General features: G+C 42.9%; 1 protein-coding gene across 1 annotated transcript in view; it reads right to left on the bottom strand.

Moving 5' to 3' along the window:
• Positions 1-12,899: 12,899 nt before the first annotated feature.
• PARM1 (prostate androgen-regulated mucin-like protein 1) overlaps positions 12,900-25,540 on the bottom strand; it is a 97,275-nt gene continuing 84,634 nt past the window's right edge. Inside the window, exon 4 of the mRNA XM_080920948.1 lies at positions 12,900-16,480. Coding sequence (XP_080777074.1) covers positions 16,396-16,480 — 85 coding nt within the window. The 3' untranslated portion in view covers positions 12,900-16,395. The remainder of the gene's footprint in view (positions 16,481-25,540) is intronic.

The raw sequence follows: 25,540 nt of genomic DNA, 5'->3' as shown, positions 1-25,540 counted from the left end.
GGAGGTAGAAGAAAGAAGGAGCTGAAATGCGTGGCCTGGAGAAACCGCAAGTTCTAAGGGATCTCATAGCTGGAGAGTAGAGTAGTATAGTGGTCGATCTGCCCAATCTAGGCACAGCTTGTATTCAGATTTACTCAGTTCTGTTTTCATTGAACGGGCTTATTCGGGTTGGAGTACAACATCCATCTATTTATCTGCAAATTTTATGTTTCTGTTTTTTTGTATACTTGAAATCGTATTCCATAATATAAATTTACCACTTTAACATCATTCCTTTGTCAGTTGAAGGACACCTAGGTTCATTCCCTACCTATTATGACTAAAACAGGCAAACATAAGTATCCATTGCTATAACCACATAATATTTTACAGAGACAAAGACACCAAAAATATATGGTGGAGAAAAGGAGGCATTCTCAACAAATGATGCTAGAAACACTGGGTGTTGACATGTAGAAAAATCAAATTAGACCTGTATCTACCACTAGCATAAGAGTACCTTCAAATGAAGCAAAGACCTAAACCTGAAACACTGAACTGGCTAGAAGAAAACACAAGCTATGCCTTACATCATATATGTATAGGAAAGAACTTCCTGAATAGGACTTAATTTGCTTAAGAATTAAGGACACCAATCATTAAAACAACAACAATAACAATTAGAATAAACTTATAGAATGGGAATCTTTGCTAGCAATACACCTGACAGAGGAATAATAGCCATATATATGTATATATGTATATATATATATATACATACATATATATATAAATATATATGAATGAAAAAACCCAAAGAATCAAAACCACCGAAACAAATGCCCCACACCAAAAGCCAACCCATTCAGAAAACAGGCTGTAGAACTAACAGAGTTCTCAAAAGAAGGAATGCAAGTGGCTGAGAAGTATCTAGAAATAAAAATTAAAAGTTCAGCATCCTTAGGGGTTAGGGAAATGCAAATCAAAATAACTTTTAGATTTCATCTTACTTGAGTAGAATAGTAAATCAAATTAATAGACAACAAAGTCTGATGAGGATATGTGGAAAGAGAACCTTTATTTTCAGTTGGTGGGATTCCAAATTGGCTCAGCACTCTGGAAAACAGTTTCAAGAACCCTCAAAAATTAAATCTACCATCTGACCTAGCTGCAGTATCCCTTAACCTATAGCCTGAATACTCAACATTCTACTCCAAAGACACTTGCTAAGCCATGTTCCACACTACAATTCCATTATATTAATTTTATATGGTATATTTGGTCATGAGAATTCTAGGAAATATTTAAGTATTACCAAGTTGATAGAACAGGCAACCATACCCAAAATTACCATTTTATAGTTGACTCTTTTTGGCTTTAATTTAATCTATTTTCTATCCCTGAAGAAATGCCAAACATTAGCTTCCAGGGTATGATTTTTAAAATTTCAGAATTATATAAAGTGTTCTAAAGTGGTCGGTACCTTAGACTCAAAGGGAAAGGTTTTGTAATGCAATCAGATGTCCTGTTCTTTACACATAAGGTGGGGAGCCTTTTTGTTTTGTGATCTATGTTTAAATTCAAACACACGCTAACAGCTATCATACTTTCATTTGCTGGTTAGTTGCCCCTCCCCCAGACTCTAAGTTCCTTGAGGAGAGAGATTGGTTTCTCTTGCCATCTCTTCCTGGAGCCCCTTAGGATACTGATGACAGAATCTTTTCAAGTCTGGTGCCTTTCAAGTCTGAGGGATCCTGGAGTACTGTGGCTAAAGATTCAACTAATAAGCATAACTTCTAAATTATTTAGGAGACGTTATATGTTAAAGTTTTTGGAGTCCTTAACCTTTTCTTTATGAAGCCGGTTTCCCTTTCACAAGGCTTACAGCTGTAGCCGGGCTTACATCAGGATTGCAGAGGTTATCCCATCCATCATCTCTCTGACCAGTGGGAAACAGGAGGGGGCCTCTGTTCTCCAAGGATTTAAAGCAGGATGAGTCTGTGGTGACAAGTGACAACACCGACCATCATTTTGGATTGTGGAGAAAACCATGACAATTTGGTGGAAAAGGCAAAAACCCAGTACATCCAGCTAGAGATATTGTCACTTATGAGCCTGCTAGGATTTCATAAGGCCGGGAAAAGTGGGCAGGTGTTTGTTTTCAGTAGAGGAGACTTGGGAATCGGAACATTTACTCAGTAGTCTAACAGTCCCAGTTCACAGAACAGAGCAGCTTAGCTCTCACTTTAAGAAGCTGAAATCTCCAACATGATGAGGTGTTGGAGAATATAGAGAGCAAATGAAATAAAATCATCTTTGCAATAACGTGAGGGTGAGCTGTTCAGGCAGATGAAGATTCTTAGCATCTCCATGTACTCCTGACAACCTTTGCATTAGGATCTCAGTGACCCAGTAGGATCCATGCTCACTAGCTTACTTTAATGCCATGCCCTGACTTACCAGGACTCTCTTTTCCTTATTATAACTTAGCTGGTGTCTTCCTCTCATATTAGTAGAGCAAAGGTCAATAGATTGGTGACTCGCAAATAATTGAAATGTATTTTCACAGTTCTGGAAACTTCTCTGGGATGCTTACATAAGAGCACTAATCTATGACCTAATCACGTCTCAAATATTTAAAAAAATAATTTTTATATTTTTATTCTCTTGATGATTTCATACATGCATATAATACAGGAAAAAGAAGCAACCATTTTGTAAGTAGATTTCACATGTTTTCATTAAAAGAGAAATTCCATTTTTGTTCCTAATGAACCAAATGTTCTCAAGGTATCTGTGTATCAAAGACCACATAGGTGAGTGTTTGGCCCGTTTCTACTACTGTGCTCAAATTAGCTTTGGACCTCAGAAAGCTAAGTCATTGCTGCAGGCAGTGAAAGATTCTCCCCCAGCCTACCCAAAGCATGAGATGGAATGACAGAGACAAGATCCCTTTAGTTGGACATCCCTTCCTTCCCACAGTGCTCTGCAAATCTTTATGTTGTCTCGTTTATTCTCAATTCTTCTTCAAAATGACTTTCCTCTCCTCTGTCTGTACATGGTATTTTATTTCAACGGAGCTCTATCTTTCAATTCCTGCAAAAATTTAGCAGACACTCTACTTATTTTACATATGCATGCATGCATATATGTATGTATGTATGTATGTATGTATGCATGCATGCAGGTATGTTAACATTATTTTGACTCCCAGTTTGTGGGAACATTCTACAGTTGTTCTTTGTCATAATCCTAGGTAGTTTACAGGCCAGCTTAGCTTAGCCTCCTTGCAGATATGTTTTTGGATACTTAATTATTTGTCTTTGCAGCTCTGGGCCTTACAGGTTTTCCACCTTACATCTCCATCTACCTACACTGGAGATGAGGTCATTATGGACCATTATACATAGAAAGCCTTGTAATTTGAATATTTTTATAAGTCATTGCTCCCATCATATCTTCTTGGTGCCATGATTTATATTTGCTATTTCTTAGTGATTTATCTTATTTTTTAAAATGATAGTATAATTAAACCATTTCTCCTATTCCCTTTCCTGCTTCAAACAGTTCCATACATGCTTCCTTGCTCTTTTTTAAATTCATGGCCCATTTCTTCATTACATACCTAAATGTATGTTTATTTATTTATATTAATTTTAACATGAGTTGCCAGTTTCATTAAAATGATCCCAAGACTCAGCAGATTTGAAAGGCAACCATAATAACAATAATTAGATAAACTTTATAATTCAGAATACACAAGAAACTTCAAAAACATGGACTGTCAGTACAATGGATATACACTGAGAAGTCAGATGATTTCTTTGAGCTTGATGAGACTGCACACATACCCAAGGACAGTAGTAGAAAATATAAGAATAAATAATAGAACTTTGAGAGGGATTACTATTTTTAATTAATTAATTAATTAATTAATTAATTTCTCTCATATATTACTTCCTGACCCCACAGTTCCCCCTTTGTTTTCCCCTGGGTGTGGGTATTTTGAAACCTGGACATATTTTAAAATCTAGACCAATGCCTTTTCCTCTTCTAGACCAATGGCGGCTGCTTTTACATCTTCCCTGCTTACTTCACACACACAGACACACATACATACACACACACTTTTGAAGAATACATTTTTAAGTTGCTGTCAATATTTTAGGCACTCTTCCTGTCTCTCAGTGTCTCAAATTCCTAGAAGAGGCCAATTGGTGAGATTGGGTATTAAGCTGAAAATGAGCTAACTATAATTTCTTTTTTCAATTAATGGACTTTCAACATCCCCACAACTCCTCTTTTCTTGCTTAAGAGTGTGTGACATCAGCTTTTCCAGACCAGACTCTTCTCTTTGAATACTGGATTGCATATTTCATGACCAAATGTTCAAGCATGGGTCTTAGCATCCTTGTAACAAGACACTCTTTAAGTTGGCAAAGTGTTTAGCTTTTATTTTTCTTCTTAGAAGACACAAAACAGACTTAAGAACATTTGGAAGCCTTTCAAAAACCAGAGACATTTTAATATCACTCCAAATTGCTACCGATATGTTGAAACCTGATTATGCAAAGAACTTCATCTCTGTTACATGGAATTACCTCTGCCAAAAATAGCACACCTGAGACGTGGGATCTTTTTCTAGCTTAGAGGGGATTGATGTCAGTATAATTAGTTAATAGGCAGGAGTCTGCATTTTAGCAAAGATATCATTCATGATTCATGGTATATTTGGAAACAGGCACTGTTTGACTTAAGATGGAGCTTGCTGAGAAGTCCAGTCTGACAAAGGTTTCCCACAAGCAGGGTTTTATCTGCAGTGGAGCATCTTTGCCCCACATCTGAAACTGATGTTTTATTAGAAGTCAATGTAAATTAGTCATAAGATATATGATGTGCTGGACCGAGAGGTGCGAAATGTAATAAGGATCCAAGCTTGGCCAAACAACAAATCCTAAAGCATGTATTTTGATAAAGGAGTTCTTGACTGTTCTATAAACTCTTACAAATCCCTTGCCTGGGAATTTCCATCGAATAAAGAAAGCAGTCATGGATCAAAGGATGAACTTTCATAAAAAGAACTGGTAAACTGATTTCAGGGGAGGCTGAGGGGCTGATGTGAAGTCAGAGGACACACCTTCAGGTAACTGAAGGCTTTGGTGTGAAAGGTGAGAGGCTGCAGATGGGTGTTTCCAGCAAGCAGGAGGCCATGGTGAGGGGAGTGACTCATTAGAGTGAGTCCTGCACATGGACAAGCAGTAGAAAACTTGCACTCTAGTGACACAGATGAGAATGTCCAGACCTTCAGTACAATGAAAACTGCCCTGTTTGGTCACCAAGACCCCACATGAAGTTTATACTCTGATGCCAGGAAGGGAGCAGGGTCACAGGAAGCTGAGCACAGGGTGTAGTGTTAGTGGTGGTGTTGAAAAGAGCTCCAGTCATCCAGAGCAGATACGGGCCAGGCTTTAGTCACTCTGGGCAAAGGTCACTAGGCAGGCAGCTCGCCAAGGAGCACCAAGTCAGGCAGTCACAGGCACACATCTAGGCTTACAGTAAGACAGACAGACAGACAGATAGACTCAGACATGCTGGCAAGATTCAGGTAAAGCCCCTTGACCTCAAGACTTTATTTATATAGAACCACACAGAAGAGGCATCCTGTCAGGAACAAAACAAAATAACCAGGCAATCATGTAAGAGATTGCATCACTGTTTACTTTGTGGTTCTCTGAATATCTGCTGGCAGCCACGTTTCAGTTGCTCATACTGATATTCTTATCAGTGTCAAAACATAAACTGGCCTTTATAGCCAGCCTCCTGTTCCCAAGACTTCACCAGGAAAAATGACGTACCTTAAATCTACCAGACACACTTTCCTAACAATTAGCCCAAACCTATACTATCTAGCCCAAATATTTTTAGTGTAGATTTATATTATGTGTTTGACTTTACATGTGGGGTTTTTATGTTGTGAAAAGGCATGCTAAAGTGTGGAGGAGGGTTTCCTTGTGACCCTTTAATTCTGTGAGCCGGGTTTTCAGGAGCAAACCCAGGTTTCTAACCCTTTTTCAGCTGTCGCTTACCCACTAACAGTGTTTGCGATTCTTGTTCTGTTTTCTCACCCTTTCTTACGACAGAGAAAGGAAAAAAGAGGTAATCACAGGTGTTTACCAGGCACTGTTCTCAATGATCTTAGTCTTTCTGTTGTTTGAGTTTTGGGAGTCAGTTTTCTGACATTGCCCAGATGAACCCTTAACTCACACACACTTTAACCTCCTCCTACCTCAGCCTTCCTAGTGACTGCTGAGGTTACTTGTGTATGTACCACTATCCCTGGCTTTATGTATGTTTGTAATGGTAGTACCAGGTAGCCATACCTATCTATGTTTCTGTGTCTGTCTGTCTGTACAGGCTGCTTTTGTGTGTCAACTTGACACAAGCTGGAGTTATCACAGAGAAAGGAGCCTCAGTTGAGGAAATGCCTCCATGAGATCCAGCTGTAAGGCATTTTCTCAACTAGTGATCAAGGGGGAGGGTCCAGCCCATTGTGGGTGGTGCCATCCCTGGGCTGGTAGACCTGAGTTCTATAGGAAAGCAAGCTGAGCAAGCCAGGGGAAGCAAACCAGTAAGTGACATCCCTCCATGGCCTCTGCATCAGCTCCTGTCCCCAGGTTCCTGCCCTGTGTGAGTTCCTGTGGTGACTTCCCTTGGTGATAAACAGCAATGTGGAAGTGTAAGCTGAACAAACCCTTTCCTTCCCAACTTGCTTCTTGGTCATGATGTTTTGTGCAGGAATAGAAACCCTGACTAAGACACTGTTCTTTCTTTCTTTATTCTCACAGCACCCTTTGTCTTTCTGGGGAATTCCTAGTTCTCAGAGAGCTACACATGGAGATGGGGAACTGCCAAGAGGTGGTAGATGTATGGACCATGGAATGGTCTGTGAGTGTGAGGGTTACATGCTCAGGATGGTTTTGGGACATTCTCTATTTTTACCCTAAACTACTCAACTACTCAGTCTTTCTTCCTCCCTCTCCCTCCCTCTCTCCCTCCCTCCCTCCCTCCTCCCTCCCTCTCTCCCTCCCTCCCTCCCTCCCTCCCTCCCCTCTCTCTCCCTCCCTCCCTCCCTCTCTCTTCCTTTCTTCTTTTCTTCTCACTTCCTGACATGGTGGGCTGAAAGTATGGGAGAGGAGAGAAGAATGACCAGTTAAACTAGGGAGGGGGAAGGTTGGCACAATGGACACAGTTCTCCTCCCCCCCCCCCGTTCTTTCCTTATTTGTCTCTTTTTCTTGGTTCATTTCTCTTTTGAAAAGGTTTAAGTGGCAGAAACACTATCCAGCTCAGCAGTTGACTTTTTTCTTCTAAGCCTCGGATTTTATTGATGTTTTGACAGAAAAGTTAAGTCAATCTGCCTCAAAAAGTCATGGGCAAATGAAATGTTGAGAGAAGATCCTGGGGACATGTCTTCATGTCTTCATGTCACCTTCTAGCCATGGCTATAGGAAAGTGAAAGGGACAAACTATAACATGAAGATGTGGTCAGGCCAAGTTTCAGCATCAATTTTCTTCTGTGCTTTAATATGTACAGGTACACATGTGTATGTACACACTCTCAGGTCTCTGATACATACATGTGTGCATACATAGAATCAGGTCTCTGATACGTACATGTGTGCATACATAGAATCAGGTATCTGATACGTACATGTGTGCATACATAGAATCAGGTCTCTGATACGTACATGTGTGCATACATAGAATCAGGTCTCTGATACTTACATGTGTGCATACATAGAATCAGGTCTCTGATACATACATGTGTGCATACATAGAATCAGGTCTCTGATACATACATGTGTGCATACATAGAATCAGGTCTCTGATACATACATGTGTGTATGCATAGAATCAGGTCTCTGATACATACATGTGTGCATACATAGAATCAGGTCTCTGATACATACATGTGTGCATACATAGAATCAGGTCTCTGATACATACATGTGTGTATGCATAGAATCAGGTCTCTGATACATACATGTGTGCATACATAGAATCAGGTCTCTGATACATACATGTGTGTATACATAGAATCAGGTCTCTGATACATACGTGTGTGTATGCATAGAATCAGGTTTCTGATACGTAAATGTGTGCATACATAGAATCAGGTCTCTGATATGTACATTTGTGTATGCATAGAATCAGGTTTCTGATATGTACATGTGTGCATATATAGAATCAGGTCTCTGATATGTACATGTCTGTATGCATAGTCTCGGGTCTCTAATTTGTGCTCAGGATTTTTTATTCTTCTTCACCTTCTGCCCACTATAAAATGAGTTACTTGCTATAATTTGCCACCCAAGGAAGAATGCATGCTAACTAGGAATGGAATGTGTCTGACTGGAGATGCAGCGACCTACAGTCCTGCCTTCTCCTCGTGGAGAAAGCATGCCAGATCATGATTGGTTTGGGCTCAGAATGGTTTCCTTTCCTAAGACCTCCTTCCTAATGTATAGAAGTCTGAAAAGACGCCTCTTAGAATTCCTTTTTGAAATGGGGTCCTAGCTCACATTTGTCAATGCCAGGTTTTCAGGCAAGAAATGAGAGACATAAAAAACGTGACCCATTCTTCCTCACAACGCATTGCTCTCAGCTGCAGCTACAGTGAGTTCCTGAGAGCCCTGCTTCCTGCTTGTAGTCTGAAACCATAGAATTTGAGCAGTGACCCTCTGAAGGCTTCCTCAACCCTTCCCATTTCCCCAGTCCTTCAAAGTGTGTGTAAGACCTGAAGATCTTTGTGAAATCTTGACTCAGCGTTAATATTTTAACATAAACTCCAGGAATAATCAGGGCAGCATTCTTGGTTTTGCTTTTCCTGTCAATGTCAGTAGCAGGGCTGGCTGTCTTGGCCCTGGGGGCTGGCAGTGAACTTCTGTTTCTCACACGTCCAGGCAACGCCTATCTTTATGGCTGGTTGAGCTTTTCAACACTCCACCCAGAGTGTTTGTCAAAGTGAATCTTGACCATGTGCCAAGGGGGAAAGAGTAAGGAGACAAGATGGAGTTCTAGGCCTTGTCTTCATGGTTTTGTGGATGAAGCCTGGAGACTCCTGATGTTGAGTTGGTGGTGTTAGTGGGTGACCGCTATGGCTCACTCTTCATGGAATACCTATATTAGTTAGCTGCCCATCACTTTAATGGAATATCTGAGGAAATGAATCTATAGAGAGAGATTCCCCTATGCTTACAGTTTGGAGGTTCCATCCATGGCTGGTTGTCCTCCTCCCTTTGAGCCTGTGGTGAGGTAACACATCATCATAGAAACAAAAGTGTTCTCATGTCCTAATGACCCAGTGGCCTCTCACATGGCAGTAAGAAGGTTATCACCCAATGTGGCACCTTGACCATGTTATCTCTAGAAGTGTGAGTCAAAATGAAGCTCCTCCCAGCATTCCTCACCTAGTTTGAGGTGTTGTGTGTTTTCACTCTGTATAGGAATGTATGGTGACCTTGAGCACAAGAACAGGACGCAGACTGAGACAGAGTAGAGACCTCTTCAGAACCCTGTGCTATGGGAAGGACCTTGTTTCTGTGCTGGGCACCCAGATCTAGCTGCAGGTTATTCCACATGGATAGTCCTGCTGATGGCTGGCAGAATACATGTATCCGGAGATCAGACATGGGATGAGGGTTCTGCTTGAGAGGCTGCAGTGTAGATTCTGAAGACCACGGGTCAAGACTTCATCTGCCTAATCACCCCACCACCTGTGCCCACAGGCTACCTTTTTATAAAAGACACATTTGACCCATAACTTCTCCACGCACACTATGGGAAATATTAATAAAATTCTGCCCCACAGGGATGTTAAACCATATCAAGTGCTCAGAACAGTATGTGTCTCATGGTACTGACACATGGTGTTCCCTTGGGTAGTAGCAAGGGTGACTCTGCTAGGAACTCAAATATGATTCCTGTGGATATCAGGGAAACAAACACATTCATACTGAATTTCAAGAGCCCATGGCCCTGTGTTGGTGTCCTCTCAGGACAGGAGGACAAACAGTTCCCCCTAGAGAAGATGGCTTGGCAGACAGCAGGAGTTAGTACAAAGGTGACAGTGTCAGGCAGGGAACGTGTGCTGGGGAGCAAACTAGGCTTGCTGCTGGCTACATGCCAGACCCCTTGAGATTGCTCAAAATAGCCCAGGGGGCCTGTGCAAGGGGCGGAAAGTCCCGTGTTAGCAGGAGGTTGGCAGGGTTAGGCTTAGTCTCTTGTGTGGAGAGAGCTCTGATGACAGAGGTTTGGTTTGAGTCCCAATAACTAAACTGTTGGGAAAGCTAGCTCATGTTATTCGTTACCAGGCATGCAGACAGATTTACTGTATTGATGAATAAGCTTCACCTCTTAGAATTTGCACGAGGAAGGGAGTCTGACCTCTAAAGCTAATACAGACAAGGAAGGCCCGCAGGCATCTGAGTTTCCCAATGTATTGTAACCACTCAACTTATTGGTTCACATAGAAACAGACCACATTCGTTGATGCAAACTCACGTCCTTGTGCAGCGGGCTGTCCTGGCTGCTGAAGTGAGTGTAGCTGGCTCTGTCCTGGCCAAAGATGAGATCCTTTAAGGCAAGTGACATCACTGCTTGCAACTTTCCTTCCACGGTGCCTTGGAGCAGTGATTTTGGACTCACTGCTTTCCCACAAAGCTCAAGCGTTAACCATCCAATTATAGATGTGTGAACTGTTTTTAGATTGGATACTAAATACTTGAAAAGATCATGGTTTAATGACAAATTGTCACATGAGGAAAGATACTGATTAGGACATTAGGACTTTAGAGTGTGTTAACGTTACACATTCTTTGCACGTTAATAAATAAATACACTATTTCATATATATATGAATATCTATATATACATATAGATATGTGTGTGTTTATGTGTGTGCTCATGTGTGTTTGAATGCAGGAGAAAGTCAGAGGTTCTTTTCAGGTGTTTCTATCACTCTTCATCTTACTTTTGGAGACAAGGTCTCTCTCCTCCCCTTCCTTTTCCTCCCCTCTCTCCCCCTCCCCCATCCTCTGTCTCTTTATGACCCATTTTTGTTGGAGTGGCTATCCAGCAGATCTTTAGGATCCCCTGACCTCTAGCTTCAGAGTTACAGACATCACTGCCATGCAGGGCTTTTATGCAGTTGCTGGGAGCCGAGTTCAGGTGCTTGTGTTGACAAGCAAGAACTTTACAGATTGTGTCACCTCCTTAGCCCAGGCTATCTATTTTTATTAAGCTTTTACTTACTATTAAATTTAAAGCATTTTTCTTACCACCTCCATTTAGGAAAGCCTTTTAGATTGTAAACGGTTCAAAATTTTATTTATTTTATTTACGCATTTATTTTATCTTAGGATCATTAATTTTATGAAATGGCTATCTTTAAAAAAATTTTTTTTCATTGTTTGAAGTAGCTATCTTTAAAAAGTGTGTGTGTGTGTGTGTGTGTGTGTGTGTGTGCACGCGCGCACGTGTGCATGTGAGTGCAGGTGGCCAAAGAAACCAGAAGGAAGTGTCAGGAGCTAGAGGTAGAGGTGATTGTATGCTACTTATCAAGGGTGCTGGGAACTGAACTTAAGTCCTATAGAAAGGTATCATTTCAGCCTAAGAGATATCAAACAGAAACCTCTGTTGATTTTGTTCACAGGGTTGGTCTTCAAGAGGTTACCAACTCATGGGTCCATTCATTGCCCATCAGCATGAAGCAGCTGGCCAGGAGAAGAGCTTTGCTTTGGTTTGTTCAGTGAGGTCAGTCCATGGTCCTGGCTCTCATGAGATGGTGGTGGGCGTGATAGCAGAGAAAGCAGCGCACCTCCTGCAGCTGGAGGTAAAAGACAGAGAAGGGTCCTGCAAAGTAACGACCTAGTTTCTTTCTACTGGACCCACTTCACAGAGATCTCACAACAACCTCCAGCAGTACCACAGACAGGAGACCAGGCCCTCAGTACACAAGCCTTCGAGGGATGCATATTCAGATTACATCCCTCAGAACAATCAATAGAAGGGACTTGTTTCATGTTTGTAATCTATTCCTTAAGATGTCCTAGTAAGTCTTTGATGTTGTGTTACTGGTCACCAGGCAACTAAATGAACCAACTCTGACTTAGTATACATTCATCATCTGGTCAGTAATTGCCTAGGTGGTCTTTGGGTTGTTCGCCAATCATGTTAACACTTCCGTAATGGTGATAGAGGATCAGGAGCTCAAGGCCAGCTTGGGCTGCATAGTAAGATCAAAGTCTTCCAGGACACAATTAGGCTCCATTTCAAGGTTAAAAAAAAGAGGAAAACAAACTCCTCCACCCCTAGTTTGCAGCTGGATTCCCTCCTCTCCATGGAGTAAAATGCATGGGATTTGCCATGGCTATTTTCTTCAAAATCAAAATAATATTTGGTTAGCATCTCAGGGTTGAAATTATACTTTGGATGGCAGAAATTGCCTGCTAATTAGCTGTCAGATAAGGATGAATATGCTGAATTTAATTTTTTGAAACGGAGTGGGACAAACACTGCTTGCACTGCTAATGCCAATGTGTTTTAATGTGGCTTGATTATGCTTACCGTCTCCTCATTGAATCAAAATGTTTGCTTCTGCCTCGGTTGGATGAAGCACACAGAAGACATGGGGATGAAATCACTGCTCAGAAGGTTTGTTCAACAGTGGGAGTTTCCCAGCCTGTCTCAAGATCAGAATGACCTTCCCAAGCTACAGAAATTATTATTTATTGATGGCGGGGGTGTTGAGGGATACAATTTGTTTAAGAACAAGTCAGAGCTATTTAATATGGTCAACAAAAACAAACCCAGCATCCTGGGTAGCAGTACATCTCAAAATGTGAATCAAAACAGCTAGACACAAGCTTTAAACACTTTAATTGGCAGAGTTATAATTGGTGTGCAATATGTCTTACAACAAATGTAGATACGACATCATCAAATATCAAAGAAGTTGCACACCTTCCCTCTTTAAACAATGTGGGCTAACTTACTCCAAGAGAGCAACATGGCAACCAGTCAATGCAAACTAATGCTTCTGAGATCAAAGTTGAAATGGCACATCCATTTGCCCTCAAAAGAAGGTTAAAGGCAAAGAAGGTGAATTGACGTGCAAATTAGCATCTGGACCAATCACAAATTTTCAAGATGCATAGGATCAAACCATGCATCCTTGCAAGCAAGATGAAGGGCCAACAGACACCATCAGACCATAGTCTACTCCTCTGCGACCTCGGGGTGTGAAAGTCAGAGGTCTTCTTCCGGAATGTGGAGGCATCCTTGTGTGCCATCATAACCTGGATGGTAATGCAGGTCTGTGAGACCTGTGTCCTGAGCCATCTTTTCAGTTGTGGAGGAGAGAGCCTCTGTGGTCCCAGGAACAGTTAACCCTGCATCAGCCAGGTGCACGGGAGGGATGCTCAGAGCTCTGATCGCCATCTGACGTGGCCATGACATTAACTGTAGTTTCATAGTGAAAACAAATGCCAGTACAACAGCAAGTGAGAAATTGAGATCACTTATATGCCTACATGATACTTGAAATGTCCATAAATAGTTTTCCTCCAGAAACTGAAATCACTGTAGACACAATTTCATTAATCCTCACAACACATCTGTGAGGTAGGACGGGGTAAGGCCACTATGAAAGCATCACCCCCATTTTATAAATGAAGACACAGCTGTGTAGGGAGGGTAGAGGCCCATCAGGGTCATGGGGGAAAGAAAGCATAGTTGCCTGCCATTCTTTGATCATTTGCAGCTCAGGGAGAAGAGGCTTCTAGCTTTCTTTTTGCTCCGACTTTCCAAAGCATTCTGGCCAGTCTGATCCATGATGGGGTTCGACTGTTTGGGTTTACTTAGGGGGACCACTAATTTCCCTTGTGTAGACTTAAACTAACTCTCTCTGAGGTAAAGGGCATCAATTATTGGCATATCAGAGGTTTGTGTGAGTGTGTGTGTGTGTGTGTGTGTGTGTGTGTGTGTGTGTGTGTGTAAAACAATGTAGAATAAATATACTGAAACCTTTTGGACAATTGAAAAGCAGAAAAATATATTTGACAAAGTACATTTTTCCACTTACACACTTTATAGTAACAAACATGCTAGGGTCATTCTTGAGCTCTGAAGAGACACTGCCAGTTACATTGTTAGATATGACTGCTCTATGTTTTGCTGAAAGCAATTAGAAGCTAATCATAGCACTGGCGAGCACGTGCTCATGTACAATGGCATCCTTTGGTCTGAAAACATTCTTGCTGTGTCTCTGGTTTCTAACAGGTAAGGGGTCTTGGGAGGAAGCTGGTTCCTCCAGCCTAGGATTTATTTTACCCGTCTGAGGCATACTTCCCCTGAGGTGTTTTGTAGAGAGCTTTGTGTCCTGTGTCAAAAGTGTTTTTGGCTGATGGAGGACAATGACAAGGAATCCTGGTGTGTACTGGTTTGTCCTTTGCCTACCTGGAGACATGTGAAGGGGTCAGGGTAGGAAGCAGGGACAGTTCAGGACAAGTGTGGCCAGAGGGCATACCCTTGCAGTTTGTGCGTGTGTGTGTGTGTGTGTGTGTGTGTGTGTGCACGCGTGCGCGCACATCTGCCAGGTGTTTCATATTCAGGGATATCTCAATTTCTGCAAGCCCATTCCTTGTTCCCACTCTGCTTACAGGTTACCTTTGAGAACCCATCTTTCCTTTTGGCACTTCTGAAATTTAGGAAGGCTTTTCTTCAAAGCCTGGAGTGGCAGGCTGTGGGAAGTACTCCTACTTGCAGACTCTACACTAGAGAGGTTCCCGATAGTAATTGAGAGTCCTGGGGTGAGGTCTGTCTGAGGAATTCAAATGTTTGTCGTTCCCTGTGACATCATAGGACAAGGTAAAATTGTTCGAGGTGCATACTTTCTCCTCCATGGAATCAGGACTTAAGATGCTCGGTGTTATTATCAGCTGTTACTAATGGACAGCAGCGTAGCCCTGTAATAAAGCTCTCTAGAAACTTAAACCTATATGAGGCAACAAGAGCGCATGCCAGAAGCCAACCTATCAGGCAGCAGACTAAACACTTTGGGGAAAGAAATCAGTGCTTCACTTTGCTAGAAATGATCGTGACTTCCTGATGCCTGACAAAGTAACAATAAAGAATTGCTATTAGACACCTCTGGTGGGGTGGGGGTGGGGTGAGAGGTACTCAGTCACCTCCTGGTAGGTCATAAGTGGAAGAAGCAGATGTAGGCAAAGAAGAATGATCGGCATTCACTTATTCAAAGGAAGAATGGAGAAGTGAGTGTTAGGGAGGACAAACAGATACTTCTCGATGTCTCCATCCTATGGAAGTGAGTGCTTTGGATGACCAGCTGCAGATAGAACAGTGCCTCTCTTAACTTTTGTTTTTAAATTTGGAATAACATACAGCATTGCCCATCACAGACAGCAAGGCGGTGAAGCAGTTGCTTTATGGGTGTGAAGTTAGAGCTCCACGGGTTCCTCCAAACTTTAGAATTCTCCCACTACCAGGGAGAGCAGCTCCTGCTCCGTCAGGAAGGTCCATGGTACACACAAGCTTCTCTCTCTCCCCCTTCCCCATCCCTTAGACTCCGAATGTCTGTTTTTCAAGCTCGGCTTCTAGCTTTGCTTTTGGAACTGTAACTTTCTTGAAAACTATTGGCTTGGGATGCCTGTTGCTGTCCGGTGGCCTAGGTGGGGAGAGCAGGGTGAGAGCTTGCTGACTGGAAGCCTGCTGTGTGCTACTTTGCCCTTGCCTTCTGCTCTCTTCCCTGGGCAAGGCCTCTTTCAACTTTCATTAATTAGGCAGCTAAGAACTGTCTATCTGCATATAGGACTAAGTAGGCATCCTGTCAGATACAACCAGGTAAGTAAGGATTAAAAGGAATCAAGAAGCCCCTGATTCGTCCCCACAGGTGGCAGCCTCCAAGACTTATTTCTTTCTCCTCACTGATATTTAATGCAATTTCCTGTAGGGAACTTTAAGAAATAACCCAACCCAAAAGATTCCCTAAAATTAAATCCCCAAACAAGCAACTCCAAGCCACCCTTTTCTAGGTCATTTCCAGAATGGCTCCGTGACGGGGGCTCTGCAGTCCCCATCTCATGGTGTCTGGCTTGGTCAGTGCAAAGATGGCCCTTGTCAGCTGCAAATGGGCCTTTACTGGCCTTTATGCAATGGTTCTTTTGTACCAGAAGGTGGGCATTGTAGTAGCAGCCAGAGGAGGGAAGGAAAACAAACAACCAACAAAAGAGGGCTTGCGATTGTCGTTCAGTGTACATCAGGTACTTGTTATTAATTCTACTGGATAAGCACTTATAAAGAAAGGACAGTTATTTCCTGTCCTCAGCCACCTTCCTTTGTTAAGAGTCATCATAGAGAGGGTTGTTGTAGTTTCCCCAGGACCCGTAGTCATGGTCGTCCAGTAGCCTTCCGTAGGAGGAATGCCTGTGTGGGAAGAAGAGGATGGGGTTACTTGAGGACGTGCCAATCTGAGGACAAGTTAACACCCTGCAGCCTGAACCCTGGAGGCTCACAGCTCCGTGGGAGGGAAAGATAGGATCATTCCAACAAGATAATCCTTGACCACATCAGCCTCTCTCTACCAGCTTCTGCCTATCCCTTTCCACTCCTACCTAGTAAGAAAGGGAAGGAGAGCTTGGGTCCCAGTGTTTTGACATAGGTCATATTTTCTGTGATGTTAATATCTACACAGCTCTTGATGTTACCATTTGTAAAGCGTGTCTGTGTTAGGTTTTTAGTAGATCCTCAGAATCAGGGTTGGGAGAAAGAAGTGTTTCTTTGATGGGGAAAAATGGTATTTGGGAAGTTTGATTAATATGACCCAAACTATCTAGCTGAGCTGTGTGTCAGATCCCCACCTTCATGTAAAAATGGAGTTCTCAGACCTTGAATCCCGAGTCTGGTTAGCCCCTCAGTTCAATGGCAACACCCTTCAACCAGGCTATGTAGGGTGTCCCAGGAGGTCCCAAGAAGTTGTAGGACACTTAGGACTTCCGTAAGAAACTGAAGTCAGATTGTCATAATTTCTTTCCTTAAAATCTCTGAATGGCTGCTCATGTAAGCCAAAGACCTTACAGTGGTTTATGAAGTTTTAATGGCTCTGGATCATCTACTTTTCTGAGAAAAATTAATTCTACTAAAGACCCTTGCTCCATCAACTCCACGTGTGCTGCTCTTTCTATCTCCAATGGGCAGTGTCTTTGCCCCAGGGCCTTTGCACTTACTGATTCCTAGCTCATACATCTTCCAAAAACACTACATGATTTATGTAATTGTCTTGTAATTACTTCTCCTCTTCAACTAGACTGTGTGTCTCATGAGGCAGAGATAATTTGCCTGTTATGTTTATTCATGGTTCTATTTCTAGCTTCTAGAAGATGCATGTAACTCATCCAGAATCGTCTGTGGAAGACACAGTAACTGAAAAAGACATATCTTGAGTTCTCACTGAAGCCAATTTATTCACAAAGATGAGAGCTTCCCTGGGAATGGCATGGTCATCTAAAGACTAAAGAGGATGGCAGACTTGGAAGAACACCACAGGCAAGCATGCAGTGACTCTGAGGTCCATGCTAGTATATGCATTCCCATGTATGTCATAACCTCCCATTGACACTGCCCATCAGACTCTGAGGGATAAGCTCTGAGATCCAGGGGGCTGAGATTGGACCACAAATCATGGATGCTAAATACAGTGCATGGACATGCCCACTCCCCTCGGTCTTCTCACAGCCAGATATGGGTATCAAGCAAAACAGAAATACAACCCATGGGCCACAAAAAGCATTTGCTCTACTTCTGTTGGTTGCTCAAACACTTCCTCTTGCCCTCCTGCAGCTTACTGACATCAGCCAGGGATTGGCAAAGAGATGGTTGGCATTTAGCAAGAACCAGGCCCTTGCCATACCCATTTCAGAGTTCTGACGTAGCTTCTGCAAGCTAACTCAGTGGGTCCCATTTATAGCCCTGGAGACTTGAAAATGTTCCAAAAAATAGTAGGTTTGCACTACCAGTTTACAATCGTATGTGTGTGTTTGTGTGTATATTTGTGTGTATATATATGTGTGTAAGCATGTGTATATGTGTGCATGTTGTGTATGTGTGTATGTGTATTTGTGTGTATATATGTGTGTATGTGTGTTCATAAGTGTGTGTGTGTGTGTGTGAACAAGAGAGATCACAAGTAGCAACCCAGATGTACTATTGCCTTTCTAATATACCAGAAGAGCAGTGGTCATTTTGGTAGAAGAAGATCATGCGCTACACATGCACCATTCTTTATCTACTTAAAAGCCCCCAGTTCTAAGCAAACACAAACAGGATGACTGAGAAGAGGGAGCTGCTGGGTGAGAAAAAAACATCCCAGGCTTTGCAAGGCTGGGGTCCACCTCGACTTCAGCAGGTCTTTACTGCTGTAAGTTTGGCAAGCACGTTCATCATATCCCCATGCCTTCATTGATGCAGAGCCTCTGCTTCCCCTTTGAAGTCAATGGAACTTCTTGTGGCATTTTAATCGCTCTCTTATAATTTGATTCTCATATGCTGCCAGTCTGGCCAATAGATGTATGTCTGGAGTAGGTTTCTTGACCCCTTTGTTCCTTCATTTACAAATGGTGAGTTAAAAAATGCATTAAAGTTGTTAGAAGGGCTCAATGAGGTAATGCAGTTTAAAGGCTTGGCACACAATAAATATTGGCCAACACTGCTTCATAACTTTTTATTATAATGAAATTTATACAAGCTCATGCTAAATCTGCAAACGGTAAAACTGAACCACTGAAACTTTGCTTCGAGCCTAGTAATAAATCCAGTTTCTGATATTATTGTTATCTGAATCTTATAAACTATCATTGCAGGCAAAGTGAGGTCAAAGGGTCCAGACTCCCCCGGTCAGCAAGCTTTACACTCTGTGGTTGTTTTGTGCACTTGGGACAATGCTGTACTGAGTTTGCTGTATAGAGGATAGCAACCGCTGCACAGACACGAAGAAAAGCTCTACCTTGACTTTCCTTTTCTTCGTCTTTGCATGTGAACAGTGAGTGCTGATGAGCGAAGGGATGCAAGGGAGGTGGATCAACCAAAATGGGAAGGGGAATAAAGAGAGAGCATAGGATACACATCGAATCTGCAGGGTTGACTCAATAAATTCAGGGCAGAACACGGACACAATATGTGGGGTTTGAGTTGGACTTAGGTAAAGCTGATGCTAGTGTGGATGGAGGGAAAGGAACACAGTTGTGGGGATTAGTTAGTGAGCATTTGAACCTTTCTGTCTGAGCCAGTATGGCACGTGGTGACTGGACTGGACACAGGGAAGTTTCCAGATAGGCATGTGTAAGCAGAGTCTGCAAAATAAAAACCAGAAACTTCCTCCTACTCCTAACATTAGGAAAGTGGGCATAAAGGAACTTAGATGGCTTTGTCAACGTCATGTGATGGATGGGAGACTCAGTAATAAAACCACTGCTTTATTTAATTTCAGTTGGCATGAGTGATGCCATGTTGCTCAGGTGGTTTCTCAGTACACATGGGTACTGGCTACTGGTTTTCCATTGGCTTAGAATTGTCTCCCTTTAAATTACCTTCTTGGGGACAGACTATATCTTACTTTCTCTCTAAATATCTGCATGTTTAATATGTTGACTTTGATCCATGGTTATGGTGTAAATATTTGAAGGTGACTACTTATGTCTAGTAGCATATAAATTGCAGCTGTTAAGTTGGTCAACATTAGAGAGGGTTCTTATGGCTTGAGGGAACACTGGCAAAGTGAAAATATCTCAGTAAAGAATGCCAGGGGGGAAAGGCTCCTCTGACTTAAAGAGAAGAAGGAAGAGAGGAATTATGGCCGGACCCTGTGCCATGCTGTGCTTTTCCTGCACTTAGCACAGTGCCCACAGTGCCCTGCTCAAAGGTATCACACTTCTCAGCTGTGCTCCTCCTGTACTATACAGTGTTGCTGTTTGCTAAGGCAGAACCCGAGAGGGAAATAAGGAGAAGCTTCTTACTTTACCCTCTCATCTTTTTATCAGTACCTAATTGTCCTTGAAGATGAACATGGCGTCATGCTCTCTTTGTGTTTATACAGATTTTAGAGAACACCTGATATTTATTCAAGAGTACATCCCAGCTCTCAGCACAGCCTCCACTATGTTGATGAATACACCCCCACTCCTCTCCTTTGGCATGGGGAGACCTCACATTTTAATCATTAGTGCTTATCACAAGAACAGGAAGGAGGCACAGATATTAAGACCGGATTTAGTTCAGGGAGAATGCTGCAGTCATTAGCCATTAGTAATTAAGCATCAGACTCTTCTCTTCCATCAGCAAAGATGTCCATGCAGCTGTCCCTCTGTCCTTTATCTGTTTCTACCAGTGGCTCCCTGTTGTTAAGTGTCCCATCCTTGCCTAGCTCCTTTCATTGAACTCTAAAAACTTATTCTAAGGGACCGTGTTTATACTCAAATGCCTGTCCTTACGGACCTCACACTCTGGGATGAAGGCACAAAAGCCACATTACAAGGTAGGTGGTAGTAGGTGCCATGGAGGAAATTAAAGGAAGGCGCGAGGAATTCCCAGTGGGAGACTCCATGGCAAAGTACTTCTTACAAAGCACAATGATTTATGGTATGGCTCTTGGACCCTCAGCTTCAGAATCCTCGAATGGAGATGTAAGGGCCCCATTCCCACCTTCAGAAGCAGCATCAGAATCGCTAGAACTTGTCTGTAATATGACCCCCAACTGGCAATTTTATACAGCAGAGCCCAGAGAGCCACAGAGGTTGGGAATCAAGTAAACTAGACATGCAAAAGTTCCAAGAGCTAATCTGAAAATATTCAGCATATGGATAACAAATTCTGAAAGATCCTGACTGTCAGAGCTGGCCAGGGCTAGTCACTAAACCCAACAACAAGCAGAAGAAATCTGCTGTCACTGTGAGGCATAAAGCAAGACAGAGAATGTCCAACAAAGACATCTGAAGAGCCAGGCCCTGTTGTGTCGAAAAGTCAAGATCACATTTATTTCTGTGAAGCACTACGTAATCTAGCTTCATCCACTTCTGCAGATGCTGCGGGCTCTTTTGTGGGGAGATTATCTTCTACCTGAGCAGATTTGAGTAATCTAGACAAAACAGAACTGACTTATAGACCGCATTTCAATCATCACTAATTAAAGACACCCTTTTGCAAGAGGTAGGGAGGATCTGCTTCCCGTTAAATTTGCAAACGAGCCTTGGAGTAGAGATTTCTGGACAGTGTCTGGCAATTGTGAATGTCCAGCACAAATGCAACCTCATAAAGAACATCACAAGGAAGCTGCATGCAACACACGGTGACACTGCTGAGCTCCGGCTCCATCCTCTTCCTCCCTGTCCCTTGTCTCTTTGTCCTGAGTTTCTTTGTGTCCACCAAGTGGGGATGCCAAGGATATAGATGTTCTTCCTGCCTTATATTAAAGACTACCATGTGTCACATCACACGGTCTGTACAGTTCTGAAGCCAACAGATGCCCAGCAAGCAGCTTCAGTTAGTGGTGCCCCTCAGCCTCGCCACAGGACGTGTGCAGGTCTACTAATCTAATCCTCACCATGCTCTGGAGTTAAGTGTTTTACTATAGTCACATTTTACAGAGGAAGGCAGGGTAGACTGATTGAGACATTTGCCCATAGGTTCTGTGCTTACTGCCGTGCTGTGGTCTCCTTGGACATTCTATATTCATCATCCCAGCCTTACATGAATCTTGACAGCTATAGCAAAAAAGGTTGGTGTGGTCTTGAACTTGAATGCAGGGCTCCTGTTTCCCCTTTTCACACGGAATTGCTGTTGGTCAAGGTGGGCCCCACAACAGCAGAGCTTGAAGCGGCTCAGGGAAGTTCAGTTGTATAAGCCACATCCCACGATGGCTTATCTCATTAGGAGATACAGTTCTGGGGCAGCAGACTCTGTGACAAAGCTAGAGGTTATTGGCCACTGGAGGGTAGAGTGTGTAAACAGATGGCCCTGTTTCACCAGTGGCTTGGGGGGAAATGGAGAGGCACTGAGCCCTGTCAGCGGAACTTGCAAGGAACATTGTGTTTGGGAGGTGAGGGTGCATTTTGCAGTGGCTTCACACTCACAGGGACACTAGCTCTGCTAGCTTGTGAATCCAGGCCATACGCTAACAGCTTTGTTACAACCTGAGGTTTCAGTGAGCAGCCAAGTGATAAGAGCCCATCAGATAAGAGAACAGTTGCTAGGTATTGTTCTTAGGAATACAGGCTGAGAGAAGCTAAGCATTTGTTCTGGTAAAGCTGGCTACACATGCCTAGTGTTACACAAGCCAAGTGCGACTTCACTTGTGCATATACACACAGACATATACACACATATATACACACTCCCACAGGGGGAGGGGAGGTAGACATCAATGAAGCTGACTGTGTGTTTGATGAAGGATTAATTAGAGGCATTTCCCAAGAATCTGGCAGAGTGATATTTGAAGGGATTTAGCGTGGCCTAAAACTCATGCAAACAATTAACCTTCTTATATATTGTCACCCCCGCCCCCCATGTAATGGAGAAGTAGAAAGGGGATTTCCTTAGGGAGTTTCTAGTGCCTGTGTGTGGCTACCTTATCCTTAAGTTCACGCTGCCAAATCTGGGTAGATTAATAGAAAGTAGCCTCCTTCTTCTTACACCACAGTGGACTGTCTTCACTTGGAAAAAAGAGGGCCATGGGAGAGAGAGACAAAAACCCATTCGCTTGTGGCTCTGAATGTATCTGGTGGTGCAGCTGGGGAGCCTAGACCTTAACTTAACATTTTGTACATTTTTGTAAGTGCACAGAGCACACTGTGATGGTGTGCTCATTTGCCAAGGGTGGTCCCTTCTGTGATGGCAGGACTGTGTTATGTCACTCAAGGAGTTCCATTGTTTGAAGAGATGCCTGGCACATGGGGCTGGTACTCAGTAAATGTGCGTGTGTGTGTGTGTGTGTGTGTGTGTGTGTGTGTGACTATGTTACCAAGATTCTTTCTAGCTTACTAGTTTGCTAATGATGTCAGAGGCAGCTCTTGGCACACAGTGCACATTCACACATTCACTCTCCCAATATGCCCAGCAGGCAGTTAACCTCATTGCTCTTTTCAGGAGCTGGGGGAGGGCTGCTGAAGTGCTGAGACTTGCCCAGGCTGCTATGAAGTAGCGGGGCTGGGACTTGAACCAACATCTCCCCAGGATGTGTAATCTGAATCCTTAACTACTGTTCTAGCCTGGCTGCCAGTATTTGTTTAAGATGGTAATTTTGAATTCTTACTGAAAGTCAAAACAAAACAAAGACACCCCTCCCCCTCTCTTATATATATAGGGGGAGAATATAGACAACTGGGATGACATTCTTGTTGAATTCATGTTTTTGGGTTGTATGTGTGTGTGTGTGTGTGTGTGTGTGTGTGTGTTATAGTTCTGTAGAACATCACCATCCGTGATTTGAAAGATGATTGAAAGATGATTATAGTTTATCCGTAAGTTTCTTTGACTGAGGCAGCATATTTTTGTTAAAGACTAGTAGTGAAGCTACTTAACCCATAGATAAAGCTAGTTACAGCAATAAACTAGTAGTTAAGCTAGAAGAGAAGGTACTGTCCACAAGCACATGATTTATAAAATTGTGTTTGCTATTAAAACAAATTCTAGTTCCACAAAGACAAAGACTTTCATTTTTACATCTGAAGGAGATCTGTGTTTTTCTAAGAGCTTTTGGACATGGGTCACTCAAGTCTTTTTGTTTCCATTTTTTTTTTTTTTAAACTGTCCCTCGTACCAGGTAGATGGAAGCAGTGTTACAAGCCACTCTCATTCTTGGTGCCATCATTAGATTGATTTGATGTCACATGATAACAAATGGGGTGACCTAAAGAAAGGAGGAGGAGGGGTGCATGCTCTGATGGGGGCTGGGCTGGGATGCCCACAGGGGCTGAGTGGGCTGCTGAGAGGATGTGTTCACTATAGAGAGCAAAGGGGGAGGGTGCAGGAGCAGCAGATGCTCTGTGAGCACAGCGGTGGTTAAAAGGTATAAAACAGGAGTGTGTGTGCATGCATGTATGTGTGTGCATGTCTGTGTGTGTGCATAGTGTATTGTATATGGTATTTGTTTGTGTATGAAGTGTGTGCCTGTGTCTGGTACGTGTGTGTGTCTGATATATGTTTGTCTGTGTCTGGTATGTATGTTTATATGTGTTATTTTGTGTATATATCATGTGTGTATGTGTGTATCTGTTATATGTGTATTTATATGTATGATTTTGTATATGGTATGTGTGTATGCATGCACACAGTGCCACGTGACAGTGTAATCTTATCTTTGTCCCTTACTGTATGAAGTGCTACCTCTGTCTATTACTGAGCTTATCCATGAGATCTAGTCCATGAAACTCAAATATTTTTGAGAATGAAAGGGAATAAACAGCAAATAAATATATGAAAAGTATAATAAACATCGATAGCATTAGTAGGAAGTAATGAAGGAACAGAAAGGATAAGTGACAGGACCCCAAACTAAGGAGAAGAGATCTTCCTAAGAAAGAAATCCGTGTTCCTAGCCAGGGCACAGGAGCAGTAAGGTTGGGGGGCATAGAAGACAAAGGGTCTGGGAGGGCAGAATTGACTCTGAGAACCAGAGAAGAGCCCAAGTCTGGACTTCAGTCATGGAGGGTGACAGAGATGCGCTGGTACAATCCAGAGGGCAAGAGCCAGATCGGAAGGACTTCCAGGTCAGCCAGACAAGTCAAAATTTACTTCAAACACAGAAGGGAGCTCCAAGAGGACTTTGAGGGATGGGTGATGGGGTTGAAGGAGTTTCCAAAGAGATGGTACCAGACTACAGGTGCTACAAGACTAGAGGTCAGGGAGGCCATGTTCATCACCAGAACATGTCCTGTCTTTCCTTACTGCACCGTGCTGGCTGGTGGGTGAGACTGCCCACATGCCATCCACCGGTTATAGTTGGAGGGACACTACGTGTGAGGAATGTGGCGTTGGGGACTTCTGGATCTTAGAGTGACAGGAAACAAGGACAGAGTATTGAGGAATGCTGTCACCTTCTGTCTGGCTAAGGAAGGCAAACTCTCAGCTACTCTGTATGTTGACCTTCACTTTATAGGAGAAAAGTGTTTTGAAAACTAACAATACAGGAACATAATGGGTGGCAGAGCTCAGTTTTTTAGAAAGTACTGCATTTCCCTTTTATCTTGCATGTACTTGGCTAGAACTAAGAAACACCCCCTGCATAGATGGATCCCAGTATGCAGAACAGTGGAATGTAGGAACCGCTGACCCCGCCCTCTGTCCCAGCCCACCGATGAGGAGACCCTAGTTCCCAGAGGTGTGTGGCTTCCCCACAATGGAGTGATTTCAGGGCAGATGTCTGCATAGTCAACAGACCCCAGGTCAACCTTGTCCCATGACGTCATCTTGCCACTTACTCAAGTTTCTTCTTCAAAC

This window comes from Micromys minutus (assembly GCF_963924665.1).
Source record: "Micromys minutus genome assembly, chromosome: 1".
Lineage (NCBI taxonomy): Eukaryota > Metazoa > Chordata > Mammalia > Rodentia > Muridae > Micromys > Micromys minutus.
Note: the sequence above shows the minus strand (reverse complement) of the source record. Positions and strands in the feature narration are given on the sequence as shown.